The following is a 16105-nucleotide window of genomic DNA, read 5'->3' as shown; positions in this document are numbered from 1 at the left end:
TTAAAACTGCAACGTGCACACATTTCAAAATCAAACAGGCAAGTAATTAGTAATGTGGGTTGTTAGATCCATTTTTATTAAGTCAACAAGAACAATCTTTATAAGCCTGGAAGTTTGGTTGAAAACAGTATACAATTGCACTTGATTACTATATATATATATATATATATATATATATATATATATATATATATATAAGGCACAGAAAACAAACATGGGTCATCTGCTTTGGCACCTGGAACACCATGTGTGAAAAAAATGCTCTCAATATGTAAAACTTGAGTTGAGGTTTGCAGATATTAGTAAAGAAAGGATGATTCTTGTCAATTTATTTTTACACAAAGAACATTGCTCTATTAAATGAATACCACTACTTTACCAATTTGGAAATTTATCTCATGTACAGTTCCAGCTGGTAGGTGACAACGCTTCAACTGACTGTTCCAAAAACTGCTGTGTGAATCAGAGCGGCCAATTGGCTTTAAAAGGCACTACTGGTGTCTAATGGCACATATTAAGGTTACTGTTTTGGAGATATCTTTAAATGGCAGTATGGTTGTAACTTGTACTGGCACTGACAAATGTCCAGGGCTACACAGAATGTAAGGCAACATCACTGTTTTACATGCCTTTAAGATGTGAAACATTACTGTTTTAAAAGTTATAGGCATGTGTCTCCTGGTGCTTTTGCTTCCAAATCAACATATTATGGAGGTATTTTCAATAATCTTTTAACCTTTCAAAGATGAGGCCAATATGATAAAAGTGCAACATAGCTATTCTGTTTTTGCATGTTTCTGTGTTTCAATTACTACTCAATATGTAGTTAAAAGGTGACTTGTGATAAGTTTGAATGCTAGTTGGTGGAGACACTTTTCTTTTTAAACCAAGGTGAATTATTTAAAATGACTGACAAAAAAGTTTATGCTCTGTGGTATGTATACAAGAGGAGTGTCAACTTGGAACACAAATCAAGATTTAACAGTAAATAAAGGCAGGAGATAGAGTTAAACATACAAGCACTTGTCTTAGCCTGTGTGGCCACAATGAAATCACAATCATTAAAAACAGAAAATAAAAAAAAAAAAAAGGAAAATGTTCAGGATAGTTTACAAAATATGCTTCTTAAACTCAGCAGGTTAGAATTATTTCATTTCAAAAGATCTTTCTCTCTCTCGCTCTCTTATCCTCAGTCCACGCTCCTTCATTAATTACTCCTCAATCCCATCATCATGTCATTCTTATGCTTGGCTCCTGTTTTACGACTGACTCCAAACTAAAAAAAAGAGAAAAGATTGAGTCAAACATAGTCACATGATATGCATCAGCCAACCAATCAGTAAAATCAGTCACAGATGGTTCCCCAAAATACAAACTGTCCAAGTCTTAACTGTCTCAGGTGTGAAAGTCTTGTGAAAGTGTCTTTTATGCACAAAGGCCAAAATCATGTCACCAGTCATTACCTTAACTTTTCATACATATTTTACACACATACACGCATGCGTAAATAAAAGAACCACTGAAAGTACTCACTGATAATGATGACAATGATGATCACAATTACAGCTATCAAAATGGCCCACATCTGAAAAAGATTAAACATGAATTGCATTAACTATTATTTTTGCCCCAGGTTACAAGAGACTCGTGCTTAAAAATCAACCAGCTTTTTTATCAACCAGGTAACGCTGCGAAGATAATTTTTGCAAATGACCAAACAAGCTTTTATTGAGGGCTACAACAAAATATCTGTACTTAACACTGAACTGACTCAGTGTGTTACCAGAGCTGAACAAATGTTCTTGATCACAGTTCTTACAAAGTCACCATTTCTCTCAAACAGTATTACGTTGGTGATCATGAGAGAGCAATTCAACTTTATGAGCGGGGAAAATTTTGTTAATCTTAACAATCTTATTTGTTCTTTTCAGGTTATTCCCTTTTGGTAGGACTGCCCACAGTTTTCCTTTTTGAGAAAAACCTTTACCTTAATGTTCTTCCACCAATACTTCCTCTTCAGTTTGGCAGCACTCGTCTCAAACTGAGAGGCTCCAGCCTGAAGAGCATCAGCCCTGTCATCCAGTTCTGACAGTTTCTGGTCTCGCTCCAGGACCTTGTCCACGTTGACTCGCATGATGTCCACCACCTGTCAATGGGAGAACACCAATTAACACATGACTACTGCTTTCAAGGAAGCATGGATGGGTTACACTACAGCTAAAGGATTCTTTTACCATGAAACAGACAATACTTTAAGATATAAACAGAGGTTTACACAATCGCAAGACAAAGTATATGTAGTCAGACGCTGTATTGTAGTATAACAGACTCTGGAGAAATATTTTGTGGTAGATTGAATGAGTCAGATTAGCGGCCATATAAGGAACTCTACTTTGTCTCTTTGGATAGCCATAATATTTAGCCTAATGACTGATACTGAGTGAGCGTTACAGCAGAATCAACCCCTGAGTAAAACTCTGAGAAAAGAAAAAAAAAAAAACATGGTGAGCTAGAAAAGCCAAGTCTAAAATGTCACTCAGAGGTCAGCCATTATTACATCAGTAGGTCAAGACCCCACTGTAAATATGTAAACATCACTTCATGTTTAAAATGTTTTCTGTCAAGTAAACATCACCCCAATGTATACAAAGCTGCTGCTTCCTCCGTTCCTTTATCTATTCATAACCAACAGAATTTACATGCTATTGTACAAGAAAAAGTAACAGATTAAAATTTTCTAGCTCCACTGTTTGTATTTGCTGTCTCAGTGACATCTCAGTAGGCCATGCCTCTCCATTTCACTCCATAAAAAGCTTTTCTGAAGGTGTGACTGCCAGGTGTTTGCAAACATTTTGATGGAAATCTGAGGAAAAAAAAAACTGTGCTACTCCTCATCTCTCATATAATGTGGGTTCAGCAAACAAAGTCCTACGTCTAGTTCCCAACACTTACATTTGCTAAGAAAAATCATCAACAAAAAGAGTGGTTCTGTTTACTGAGTGTCACTAAGAAAAATATACAAAGTGTTGATAGTATCCAGCTCCAAATCTCTGTGAAAGCCTAAAGTGTGCTAGAAAGCAGAAATGTTGAACACCTCTCAGAGACCTATCTGTTTCCTCATGGGTAAGAATTAACATTTAGTGTGACATTTACATGTGTCATAGTATCAGGACTGTAATTGAAACAGTCATTTTACAGGCTTTGCTGGCCATTTTTCTACAGATCTCCACACTAACAGCTCCCTATTACGCATAGCACTGCAATTGGCTTAAGAGGCAGGGGGAAAAAAAAAAATCTTTCATTGTTGCATAACAAAGACCATGGAAACGAAACAAAACACTACCGCCACACACACATAACCCACATGTTCCAGTGATCCACAAACCAGTCTAGAGGGAGAGGAAAGAGAGAGAGAGAAAACCAAAAACTCCACCCCTTTAAGACTGGCATGGTGGGAGGGAGCAGCATGCGCAGGCCCATGCTCCACTTACATAACCATGGAGACCAGTGTTACATAAGCAGCAGGAAGCCTATGAGCTCACACCTAGGTCAGCTCAGACGGCTAAAAAGACGGTTCAAGGTTCTCGGTGGTGAGGGTTAGACATGCCTTAGATTGCACCATCAGTCCCCAGAAGCAACTCTGTGTCTTTCAGTGTGAGATGGCCCCAGAGTTTTTATAGACATTGGATTCGATCAGTCATCAAGAAATGTATGAATGTGTGTAACGCCCAGGGAGAAAGAAAGAACGACAAAGAGATGACGAAGAAGAAAGAGGTGAAAGATGAGGTGATGGTGAAGTGAAGGAAAATTTGTTTGGTCACATAAATGCAAGCATCTAATTCAATTCTCATTTTATGATAATTTTGTTTCTCTTTTTTAAGATCAAAAGTGTTTTCTTAGGGCAAAATGCAGATTTCCACAGTGTTCTTCTTACATTGGCAAGTAGCCTAATCACAGAAAACACTTGCCATGAAAAATGTTTAATTTTATTTGTACAAGTTAATAATTCAGCCTTTGAAATCAATCCTGGCTTTATTGCCAGAAGAAGAGGTCCCTTCAAGACATTTTCAGAGATACTGCAACGTTCCACCTGAAGCACAATGAAACTACCAGCTAGAGTGGAACACTCAAATCAACAGGAGGCACAACTAATCCTGAGTATATACTGTCTTCAACAGAGACAACAGAATAACACCATGTCCATAACAGAGTTTTCTACCATAACGCTCAGGAATCAAACTCTTTCCCTGTTGGACCATTCCTCTAACCCTGATTAGAAAGCAGAAGTAGAGTTCAGAAGAACATCTGAAGGATTTTTTGACATAAACTGGATTGGTGTACTTGAGAATGACAGGTACAGAAAGAGACCATGTACCCATACTTACTGCCACTAAAGGGCTCCTTCAGGTGTGATGATTCAGGCTTAGCATTCAGGATATTTCTCCCAACTCTGCCACTGCTCATCCTCTCACAACCACACAAAATTACCCTTTTAGCCTCTTTTTTTTTAAATCTTTATAAAGAAACTAACATATTTAAGGTGAAACACGCCTAAATGAACATTTATCATGGCCCCACAATCAGGACGTCTGCATTTACATGCATGCCCTCTAGAGGGACTTAATGTCTTAATGTCAATGCCTTTAAGTAATTATTTTCACCTTCTAACCATTGAATAAGTCTGCCTAGAGGATGGATATATTGATTTTACATACTATGCCACCTACTTACTTTGATTGCAGGGTACCCTGATGACAGCTTTTTTTACCACCCGAGAGGAATCCCCAATGAGGCCTGACTCATGAATAACCCTCAGACTGAAGCGCTGAAGAGAGCCCATTATCTGAAATGTACTGCTCCTCACTATACTGTACTTTGAGCACTTTTCTGTACTGATAACAAACTTAAAAAAAATAAATAAAAAAAAGCTGGTTTCCGTATAACCTGAGCTTCCAAAAACATGTTTTCAAGGTTTCTTTTATCTCTTGAAAACACAGTAAGTGAATTTTCCTGACTGCTGATTATCTGAGAGGGAAAATATTCTAGATCTGTGAACCACGTACATTGGGTCTTAGGGTCAGGTCAATACTATCTTATCACTGTACCAATTCAATACAACTGAATAGGTCAATAAACTGCCACACCCACTGCCAACTAAGGATACACTCGATGCCTGACATTCTGCAAACTAGTTTTTTATTTGTATTTATTAAAAGTTCTGAAGGAGGTAGCCAGTATCCTTACCTCATCCACCTGAGCCTGTGTCTGCTGGAGCCTGCGGTTGCTTCCAGCCATGCCTGAGGCACCGGCACCTTCTGCACCAGGGGCTGACCTAGGAGCACAGGAGAACTGTTGAGATAACTCACACACAAGTCTGACCAATTCAATCTACATCTCACAAATACAGATCCCACGTAATCTTATTTTCAGCTAAACTATCATACCCATCACCTTAAAAAAAAAAAAAAACAGTTATGGAGCAGAATGTCTAAATGCTTCAGAAGCAGCCGCATTATATCAGTTAACACTGTTCACAGAGCGTGACCGACACACATACCGTGATCCGAAACTTCCCTGTGATATGCAAACTCAACCCACCAAAAAAGCCCTAACAGCTGCATCTGCAACAATTATTTGACAATACAATGCAGACAGCGGCGCATGTGGCGAAAACTGTCTCAAAACTGCATTTCATTTAAATGCAACACTACTGCCACCCTGTGCTTAAGGTAGTGAAGGACAGTCCTCACTTAATAGATGGCCTATACAGAATGACAGTACATTTTTTCACCCTATCACACTAAAATGGTGCTGACAATGAAAGTGGGAAGATTCCACAATAAGGAAATGGTAAGCCAGATAATGTAAATAAACTTCCTTAAACTAAAAAAAAATAAAACAACAAAAAAAATACAGGACTGTAACAAAGGAATACTTCTAATCTTGTACCTGTTGGAAAATTCTGATTCATCAGAGTGTATAGTGAAACATATTCCTTAATAATAATAATAAAATAAAAACCTCATGTGTGTGCTATCAGGGTACACGGCTCATTAAAAAAGAGACGCAGATGCATTACAAAAGAAATAAGGAAACAAAGAACAACGAGTCTGAGTAGAATTTACCAGTTTTGGGGGGGGGGGGGGGGGGGGGGGGGCACCAGTTTTGGGTGTGTGGTGCAAAAAAAAAGCAGGCTCCACAAGTGAGACATAAAAATCCAATGCGCAAAATTTCAAATCTATTGAATATTTGTCCAAGAGGTATCAGTCGTTCTCACAAAATCAACTGTTACAACACCACCGACAGATCTACAAGCCATACCTTGAAGGGTTCAAATTAACCTTGAAAACAAGTATACCAAGTTTGGTTATAATTGCATTGTGCATGATTTGTGGTGGCCAGATTGCGGAAAGTTGCTAATTGTATGCATGTGTGTTTGTTGATGAAATCTGCATGACTGTATATCGAACATAGGCAGAGATACATCTATTTAAAAGTTGGTATGATGCTATAATATGTCTACTACCAGACCCATTTTGTTAGCTGTGTCAAGTTGAGGAGTCAATGTATGCTCTAACCACCAAAGCATCAAACCTGTCACTTTTCATAGCTATACAACTCTAGCAGTCAAAAACAATCCAACTACTACTCTAGACGAACAGGACAAAAACAACAGGGTTCTGAGTACTGTGCTATAGTTTAAAACAAAACAAAATAAAAGTTTGTAGTATAGCCACTTATGAAAATCTAAGGTAACTGGTATCTGTTCACCTCATTCTGTCATCTTTGTGTGACTAATTACTAAATATCTGACCATCTTTGACCCTTTCCCTTCAGCTCTGAATAGGCAAAACAGACCATTCTTATCCTCTCGCACTTTATTTCCACGTATTGTCAGTGATGGTTGTCGGACACTTTCCGGTGCTTACTGAAGGCAGTGCAGCCTTTACACCTCCCTGTGCCAAGTTTAACCTACATTACACAATAAAATGGGGTTGCTGTGTATACAACACAACCTGAAAAAACATGATCTAAGCTCCAACTAACATGTGATTACAACCAAACAGTTTGAGAAAATAACTCACAAACTGATCCTAGCAAGTGAGGCAAAAACATAATGCAAATTGTTAACAATTTGAAGCCACGGTCATGTTATTGGTCTTTAAACAGAGGGAAAAATGTTATTTCATGCACAAAAACAAATGTATGTTGTAATTCAATTCTATTATATACACACACACGCCACTTAAAGTCAGATAGGATGCTGATGAAATCTTGATGTGTATTTCAGTGGACAACAGACTGCAGAATCTTATGACAATATCTGATATCAAATAAAAGCACTTGAGGTAAGGGATTAAGAATACTTTTAGGAAAATGAAATTACACAGGAGGCTATGGTTTCGCATGACAGCAGAGGGAAAACCGGTCACATGCTCGGGGCTCGCGAAAGGGGATCAATCTCATGAAAATTAAGGCTCGGGTGCAACCTTAGCCAAAGCTACGAGATATTGGGCAGACCAGATATAACTTATGACTAAGGAAAATCAATATATTCTTGTTTAAGTCTTGGTAGAGAGTGAATTTCAAATAAGACAGAAAATCAGTGCAGCCCATGTCACGGTAAATTAGTGCAATGATTGACTTCACAGATCATAACAATGCTGCCTGCGAAACAAAGTGGACACAACGAGTTATTTTCCCTTTAACATCAATTCATCAAACCGTAGCAAGACTATTCGTCGGAATGACACTTGTTCCTCTGATTAAACTTTATGGGTACAAGACATTGAAGGCCACTTTCCCGCTTACTGACTGTCAGATGACTGCCCAAAAGATCATGGAAGTATTGAAAAACTGAACAAGCTAAAGGCAGGTTAGCAATCTTTGCGTATGTGTCAGGCGACAGGTAGCCATTTACTCAAGTAGTTTTATGACTCAGGCATATAATTTCGATCGCTAATTTCTCAATGTGTTTGGTGTTGTAATATCCCCAGCATGATTTGCGTGCTAACTACTTCGGTACAAGGCCTAATTAGCTAAAGTTAGCTAGCTAACTAAGTCCTGAGTTGCCACAGGCCAAATTGCAAACCAAATAGTCGGTAAATCATTTTGTATTGATTTTCCTTAGATTAGTCATCCCGAACTATGCACAGTAGCGAGGTCTAGCACTGTCAGTCTAAATTCTGAAGAGCAAACATAGCAAAGCTAGGTTGCATAGCTGGTCGTCAATGATTATAACTACCAAGCGGTACGAGTCAACAACAGACAGTCTAACTTCGCCGTATCCAAACATGTTGAAACAACCACCTTAAAGAACTCACAGCTGTGATGTTTTGAGAAATTTCCCTTTGCAACAATATTAGATATGCTAACTTTGTTTTACCTCTTCTGCCAAGGTACTTTACTAGCTTGGATATGTTTGCCTAGTATACTGTCAGCTTAGCCAAGTAAGCTAGTTAGCAAACGAACTGGCCTCCAAAATTAACATACGTAAAAAGGCAAAACGGCACGAATTAATTATGATTAAAGACAACCTTTAATAAACTGCCATCTGTATACGGCATGGCGTTTTTGTGCTATGAAGTTGTTGTCGAACTACAACAGTTAACACACTTGTTGCTTCGGTCACAAACAACAGCAACAACTTCACACCTAGATCCACGCACAGAAGCCTAGAAAAAGTTTGGGCGTTGTTCTCGAAAAGCCACGGAAACCTGATAAAACTGTAGGTTATTAACGGTCAGGTCGTAAAATATATATTTATTTCGAGGACAGCTTAATTAAGATGGGTCAACTTACATAATTCTTCAGCAGATGGGAACCCCGATGAACGAAAGTTGAAATCGGGGGGGATTGAATCCTACCAGTCAGTGAAAGCTGATTTTCACACCACAATGCCATTTAAAGGGCCAGTTCCAACGGTGTTTGAAATGAAATCAGCCTTAAACCCGGTGAAGCTAACTTCATTTCTTAATGACAAATATATATGTTACTGTCCAAAAGGTAGTGTAAGATTATAAATTATCAGGGACAGACAAATAAGAATAATGGAAATGTCGTGTACACTGGGACGATTTCATTTATGCTATTTTTATGCTGATCAAAATCTCGCAATTTCAATTAGTAGAAAACCTTTACCCCATTACTTGACCATCCCTAAATAATGAAGTAAAAAGCATGTTTTAGAAGTCCTCAAAGCAGTACACCTGGAGGAATCTAAATTAATATGTTGGTTAAACTAAGCAGCGCGCATCCTCAAGGTCAGTTTCAATTTCGGGCTCCTTGCCAAAGGTATGTTACCGCTTCCGCACAGTGCTGAGGATATTCCATGTTGTATACCGAATTAGTACTCAGGTAGCAGGAATATTGTTCGACGTGGCCCTGTTTACCGTGTGCAAATGGAACCTACCAGCAAGCTACATGGTAATGTGACCCTGTGAACTCATACCTCACATTTTTGATTATGCAGTTTTGCTTCAAGAAAGCATTGTCAGTGTATATGCTTTTTTTTTTTTTTTTTTACATTGTTTACACAGTTTTACAAACAGAGATTAATTCCGAGAAATTAAAGGTTCCTCCAAAGGTGTACAGTGCATTAATATGATCTTAGCTGTATGGCATTTTAAGGGTACACTTCTTAATTTTTCACAATTTAACATAGTCGATTGTGCTGCAGTGCATAATTAGTGATGGAGTGATGCACACCATTAAGAGTAGACAGTTAATGCTAATGAAACTGGAATTAAACTCAAGCTCAAATCTGTTTTTTTCCCCCAAGAAACCATGAGTGAAAAAGTGAAATTAAACAGCTTCACACTTAACAACAAAGCTAATGTGCGTTAAGTAGAACGTACATGTAAATCTAACACAGTATTACTAGGTAAAGGTCACATTTGTGTGGTTTATCAATGAGTTTGTGTTGTAAGCTATAACATGACATTTAACCAACATACAAAAACAGGGGGACATCCAAGAGGTGTTCTTGACGTCAGGATATATGTTGAGGACAGAATCTATGGACAATGTTTGTGTAATTATTTTTTCTAAGTTTCCTGGTTTTATTTTACAGCAGAAATTATATAAAGCATTCAGAAAACATTTTCCATATTTTAAGGGCAATTCAAAATGTTTTGCATGGCTTCAGCAGCTGAATTTTTTTTTAAACATCCAACGATTCAGTGATGCTCTTACATGCACAATAACAAAAAGAAAAAAAAAAGCCCTCACCAGAAGGACAGAGAAAGAGGGAGACATAAGAGTAAAACAGAACATGAAGAGAACTCATTGGAGGACAGGAAGAGGGGTACAAAGCAGGGAATGATAAAGAGAAGAGAGAGGACCCTTGCGAGAAAGAGACAGGGGAAAGTAGAGGTCTAATACTAGTTTTACATGCAGAGTGTTGGTCGCCCATTGCTCTGTACGAAATCTGGGCTTATATTTTATTTTATTTATTTATTTATTTTAATCTCCCTTGAAAATGATGAAACATGCATTTGGGTCAGGAATGAAATTAATGACCACAGACTACTGAGCGCCTTACTTGCAGTACCACTAATTGCATAAGAGGAAGTGAAATGGTGTCCAAGTTGTTTTTTTTTTTTTTTTGTTTGTTTGTTTTCTTTTCTTTTCAGAAACTTTTCCATTTTCTGTCAATCTAAAGATCTCCACTTAGAAAAGGAAACTGTTTATTGCTCTGGATTTGGAAGTGGAAAGCTTTGTGGGTGGTTTTGAGTTCAATTAACTCTGACTTGTATATTTTTCTATTGAGTGAGTTAGAGGAGAATACAAGTAGAATATGTTTTTTTCTCTGTTCTGTTTTCTTCACATTTTATATTCTTAGCTGAGGGTCATGAAGGTGTGTTCTAGTTTTTAATCAAATCCTTTTTTTATGTAATGCATATCAATGTCAAATAATTACTTGACAAGATTATAAATGTATTATACAGCTCCAAACTCCAAAAAGATCACAAGATAAATGGTATTTCTGGATGTATAGCACACACCAAACTAAAGGAGGAGCTGACTCGAGATACTGAATTATGCATGTCAGTTTGCTTCATGAGTGTCCCCATTCTTAGAAAGCACTAAGAAGTGTACAAAGAATAAGTATAGTAGCGTAGGCATAAACAAATGTTTGCCCACTCCTCTCTTCAGGTTTTTCCAATGTGTCTGTCACAAAAGATTGGATGACAGATATATAAATCAAAGCACCTGGCCTGTTGAAAAGGTACAATGGTTAGCCTTATCACTCCTATGAAAATAGTTAGTTTCCTATCCTGTTTCTTATATCTTGAGTGACAGTTCTTCTCCAAAAGGAGTGACTGGTGACAAAGTTAACTTCACTGTCAGTTCAGAACAGAAGTACATAATTCACAATGGTTTCCCCTGTTGTTTCAAAGTGAGGCCCAAGTCCCAGACCATTTCTAATTTAGTTAGACTTCAGAGGTTAAATTCTCCCTCCCCGGTTTGGCACCCTGAGTAAAATTACAAAAGGGAGGCAGACTGTTTCCCTAAGCTAAAAAAAGTCTTAGACCAAGTTGCTAGTCACTTACGATACAGTATTATATAGCAAAGCAGCATCTGCTTCAAAAACATAAGTGTGTGTTCATAGTGTGTGCTAATTCATCGTATAGATGCTATGATGTTTGGTAATACTTTCCTGAAATTTCCTTTGCATGTTAAACGTTGGAAGAACACTACTTGTTCTTGAAACAGTGATAGAACAAATGAACATATCTGCCTAAACACTAGATGGTATGAAAAAATGCCCCCAAAATCTATGAAATGAGTTGTGATCCAGCTCTAGGACTAGGTCTGCCTAGAGATAGAGACTCAGAGGTCACTCTGAGACATGAAATCAAAGTTCTGTACATTATATAGACCATCTACTACTTTATTGGCCTATCTGAGTACTGATATGAAAAACAGGCATGCTTAGTGTGTTACTAGGTCACCCAGAAACTCTCATGCAAGCAAATCCTAGTCTTCCACATAATTGCATTATCTGGCTTCCTCTATCAAAAGAAACATGGATAAACACAGTAAAATAATGATTGGAAAATCAGTAATCTGACCTTTCATGACTAAGAGAAACCTTGTCCATGTTTAGGACTTCTGTAGGTAGGTGAAATAGGCTAGACATGGAAAAGACTAACTTATTTCTCAGTTTGGCAGTCTAACCAGTTGTGGGACACATCAGTTCATGCCATCCTATAGTATCTTCAGTGATATTGAAAAAGAAGGGAGTAACTGTTAACGCTGTCTTCCACCTGACATAACTCACTCATGACACTTATTTGTTCTTCAGAACAGGTCTAGGCACTTTTGACAGTAACACTTTTAGGAAACTTTGAAATACTAATCATGAAAATATATAGTGAAAAACAAAATGAAATTCAAATTTGAGCAAACTCCACTGTCTTAAAATATCAGAGTACACAGAGATTCTAACAGTGTACAATCTGACTGAAAATACATAGTGATCAAAAGTAGCTCAAAACACTTCTCATTGACAAATAAAGGATGCAGTCTGATGTGCAAAAAACAAACAAACAAAAAAACCAAACATCTTTGTTATACTGGTTAGTTCTTGAGTAATAACAATAACAGACATCCCTCAAAAAGCCAGTATTTTTTTATGAGAGTGGTAAGGTCTTTATCCATTTCTTATTAAGCTCTTGCTTTTCAATTTGCCTGTTATGAAAAGAAAAACACACACATACACACACAGTCAAAAGAAAAAGAAAAAAAGAAAACCTGAAATATTTTTGACAATGACAAATTCAGTACCTGATATGTTTCCATAAAAGGGGGCAATAACAGATTCCTTAAATGATGACAGTCTTGATCAGCAGAAATCTCCAGAGTTGAACAATAAGATTGAGGTATGTCACATTTATGAGCAGATTCTCATTCTTTGCATTTGGTGTTGAAAACACCAGCTAACCAAACAGTATTACTTCTCCAAAACCATTATCCCAATCAGCAGCTGAATGTTTCAGCAATTATCAGGAAACTCTTAGCATGTTCACAGGGGAAATTGTTTAGGCTTGTCTTCATGGTAATTCATTCCATTTGCTCTATCTCTCTTAGCAAAAGCTGCCATTCAGCAGTTTCCTCACAAATTCTGAGTTGACCGGTAGAGTAGAAGGAGATTTCATGTCCAAAACTGCCATGAACAAAAGCATCACAGATAAACATACATCAAGTATACAAGTATCACTGGCTCTCACTTCAAATTCCTCAGTAGCATGTCCGCGGCATCATGAAAAAGTGTCGGCTGAAAAACATCTGATGTGTACAGTGTAGTTGCTTAATGTACGTGCACCATTAAAGGTAAGATGGACATTTGTTCATGAATGCAAGTGAAAAGAGAACTGAGTTTTTTTTTTTTTAAGCTTTTCTCCTTTTGTGCATTGTGATCATATGTGGATGGCGGTATGACTTAATGTGACTTAATACTAGTATTTCTATACTGCGATTACCTGTTTTTTTTTTTGTTGTAACTAATAACTTAATAATCTCCTGTTGAGCAATATAGTATTCACATAACTTGGCACCATTGGCGAAAAACAATTTAATTCTTGGTAGCCCAAAACAAACAAACAAAAAAAAAAGGTAAATATAAATTGTTTTTATTAGATAAGGTTACTTTACCTCTCCCCTAACTCTACATGTTTTATCATGATTTTGCAACAATGTCATGCTTCAGTGAATTGCTCTTTTTAAGAACATTTTAAATAAAATAATCTTATAATGAAACTGTTTGAAATCTTTTACAGACCATAGCCACTACTGTTTTTCTTTTTTTTTCTTTTTTTTTACATTATGTTCTGTGTCTTTGTTTTAAAATGTCATGCACATGGCTCCTCCTTTGCATCTGTTATTTACAATATTTACAAACAATACAACCGTACATCTTGGGCGTTCAAACAAAACTATACAATATATTTTTTTTGTTTTTGTCTCTTATCGTGTTATTATCCCTTTTATGAATAAAATAATATATATTCTTAAATACAATCCTGTTCGGATAAAGGTTCTGGCTCTCCACGTACCTTCACACATCTTCTTTATGTACACCGCTCAATAGTCAAAAATATGTGTGTAGGGCTTGAGCTTTGTTTGTATGGACCTTTCAGAAAGTCTCTAGGAATTCAAGGCAATGTTATGTGAACCTCCCATCAAAAGCTTAAGTTGGCTTTCAGGGGCTCCAGAATCAACTAAAAATGTCAAAACCATATGTCACAACACAAAATCAAAAAGAACCCTTGCAAAAATGTTTGGCTCTGGGGCACAATGTGTATCGCATTGTACATTTTTGACAATGAGAAAAAAAAAAGTTTTATCGTTTAAATGAAAAATGACCAACATAAAACTATATACAAAAAAGCAGAAAATGTATAAGGCAAAAGTAATAATGACATAGTGACGTAATATTCAAAATGTATGTATGTATGTATTTATGTATGCCATTTGAACTCAAAGAACTGGTAAAGAGGGGAGGTTATAGGTTGAATGGGGGGGGGGGGGTGATAATGCCACAATATAAACATAAAAATCCCACAAGACAGTTACGTTAGCATGCAGGAGCTCTTTGCCCAGACACATGCATTGTTTTTAGGTTAAATTCAACAAACACAGGACTCACAAAGTCAGGCCAGCGAAAGGTGACATTAAGAAAAAGACTCATTTAGAAAGTCAAATAACAGTGCACACAAAACAGGTAACCCAGAAAGAGTCAGTTTTTTTTCAAGCCCGTTCCTCACCATCTCCCTTTCCCAAAAAAGACAAAAATTAAGACACTGTAATTTCAAATCCTCCACCTTTGCCCAGATCCCCATCTACATTCATATGAAGCCCATCCCTTTTCATTGAATGATAGGATGGCTTAATCAGAAACAAAGATTTGTGGAAATGATACACTAAGCTGGCTGAAAATTTTGCATGCAAATGCTCGATGAGATGAAATCCTTTTTTTTAGGCTTGTTTTTCCCTCTTTTTTTCAAAAATATAAAAATGTAATTAGAAGCAAGTCCCAGCATGATTATGCATGTTAATGCAATGTCACGTATGTCTTCATTTTCCACTCTGTATCATACAAGCACTGTCAGGAAAAAAAGCCTTGGATTCCGGATGTACGTCCACTTTTCCATTTCTTCCTCTTTTTTTTTTTTTTTTGCTCTTAAAAAAAATCTATGAAGAGTGCAAAAATGCCATGAGGGTAATGTCATAAAGTCTTCCATTAAGCAAAACTCCCCAGATTTCCTCATGGAAAGGAAAAAATAAACATTAGTTTCAGGATCAATAGAATCAGTTGCACCAGTGTCAGTGTAATTGCTGTTGTGTACTCTTCAATCCCCTGTTTTCTCCCCCCCCCCCCCCCTTCATTTCTTGTTGGATAATTTATGCCTCTTTGTAAAATTTTCACCTCTGGTAAAAACCGAATGAAACAAAGGGAAGGGTAGAGTCTGGACGTAGGTGTTACATAGCTACAGGGCTCTTGGGCGAGCTCTCACGGTCCTTGGCCCTTCTCAATTCTCTCACCCTGAAAATCAGAAGACCAAAAAAAATAGTACAGAAGATTAGAAACAGTTTCTCTTCCACACAAACAGTGCACAACCTCAGAAACTTCCTACAGGGTTTTTTTTTTTTTAATATCATTACTTTGTACACACTCTTGATATATTCTTGTCTTGTTTTATCTGAAGTACTAAACTGATGCAAAGGACTTTGGTTTGTCAGATTGTTTACAGATAGAGAACAGTCTACACAGTGTTACACAGGGCAATTTATAATTTTGAACTGTGAAAATTCCACAGAGGTAAAAATAGGTAAAAGCAAAATTTTGGTGATTTCAAAGAATTACAAAATACAACAACTCTGTAGGTCTGTGATGAATAAATTTTTTTTTTTTTTTTTAGTATTTTCTCAGTTAGGGCAGCGCTATCTCTCAGATGATACAGACAGAGGCACAACAAGAAATGAATCCACTAAAACACTTGATGAGCCTATGTGTTATTAGAATTTATGATATTACACTATTACACTCTGATTAACTTAGCTCATAAAAAGAACATTCTCTACAATTAATGCACAAAAC

At 37.0% G+C, this 16105-nt stretch overlaps 2 protein-coding genes across 2 annotated transcripts in view; both read right to left on the bottom strand.

The window, feature by feature from the left end:
- Positions 1–195: 195 nt before the first annotated feature.
- vamp3 (vesicle-associated membrane protein 3 (cellubrevin)) lies at positions 196–8890 on the bottom strand. Its single transcript, XM_030776616.1, has 5 exons — positions 8803–8890; positions 5245–5332; positions 1988–2146; positions 1534–1585; positions 196–1276 (listed from the first exon to the last, which is right to left on the bottom strand). Coding segments are annotated over exons 1-5 (318 nt in total). The 5' UTR covers positions 8805–8890; the 3' UTR covers positions 196–1259.
- Positions 8891–15486: 6596 nt separating this feature from the next.
- camta1b (calmodulin binding transcription activator 1b) overlaps positions 15487–16105 on the bottom strand; it is a 211043-nt gene continuing 210424 nt past the window's right edge. Inside the window, exon 23 of the mRNA XM_030777032.1 lies at positions 15487–15550. Within this exon, the coding sequence (XP_030632892.1) occupies positions 15487–15550 (64 nt within the window). The remainder of the gene's footprint in view (positions 15551–16105) is intronic.

This window comes from Chanos chanos, chromosome 6 (assembly GCF_902362185.1).
Source record: "Chanos chanos chromosome 6, fChaCha1.1, whole genome shotgun sequence".
Taxonomy (NCBI): Eukaryota; Metazoa; Chordata; class Actinopteri; order Gonorynchiformes; family Chanidae; genus Chanos; species Chanos chanos.
This window is presented reverse-complemented; position numbering and strand designations above follow the sequence as displayed.

What these genes read in the sequence shown, in the direction of transcription:
- vamp3 (XM_030776616.1), bottom strand. An exon ending in CACAGGCTCAGGTGGATGAG is followed by an intron (nt 2,147 to 5,244) that starts GTAAGGATACTG and finishes TCCCATTGACAG; the next exon opens with GTGGTGGACATCATGCGAGT. An exon ending in ATTGGTGGAAGAACATTAAG is followed by an intron (nt 1,586 to 1,987) that starts GTAAAGGTTTTT and finishes AATCTTTTTCAG; the next exon opens with ATGTGGGCCATTTTGATAGC.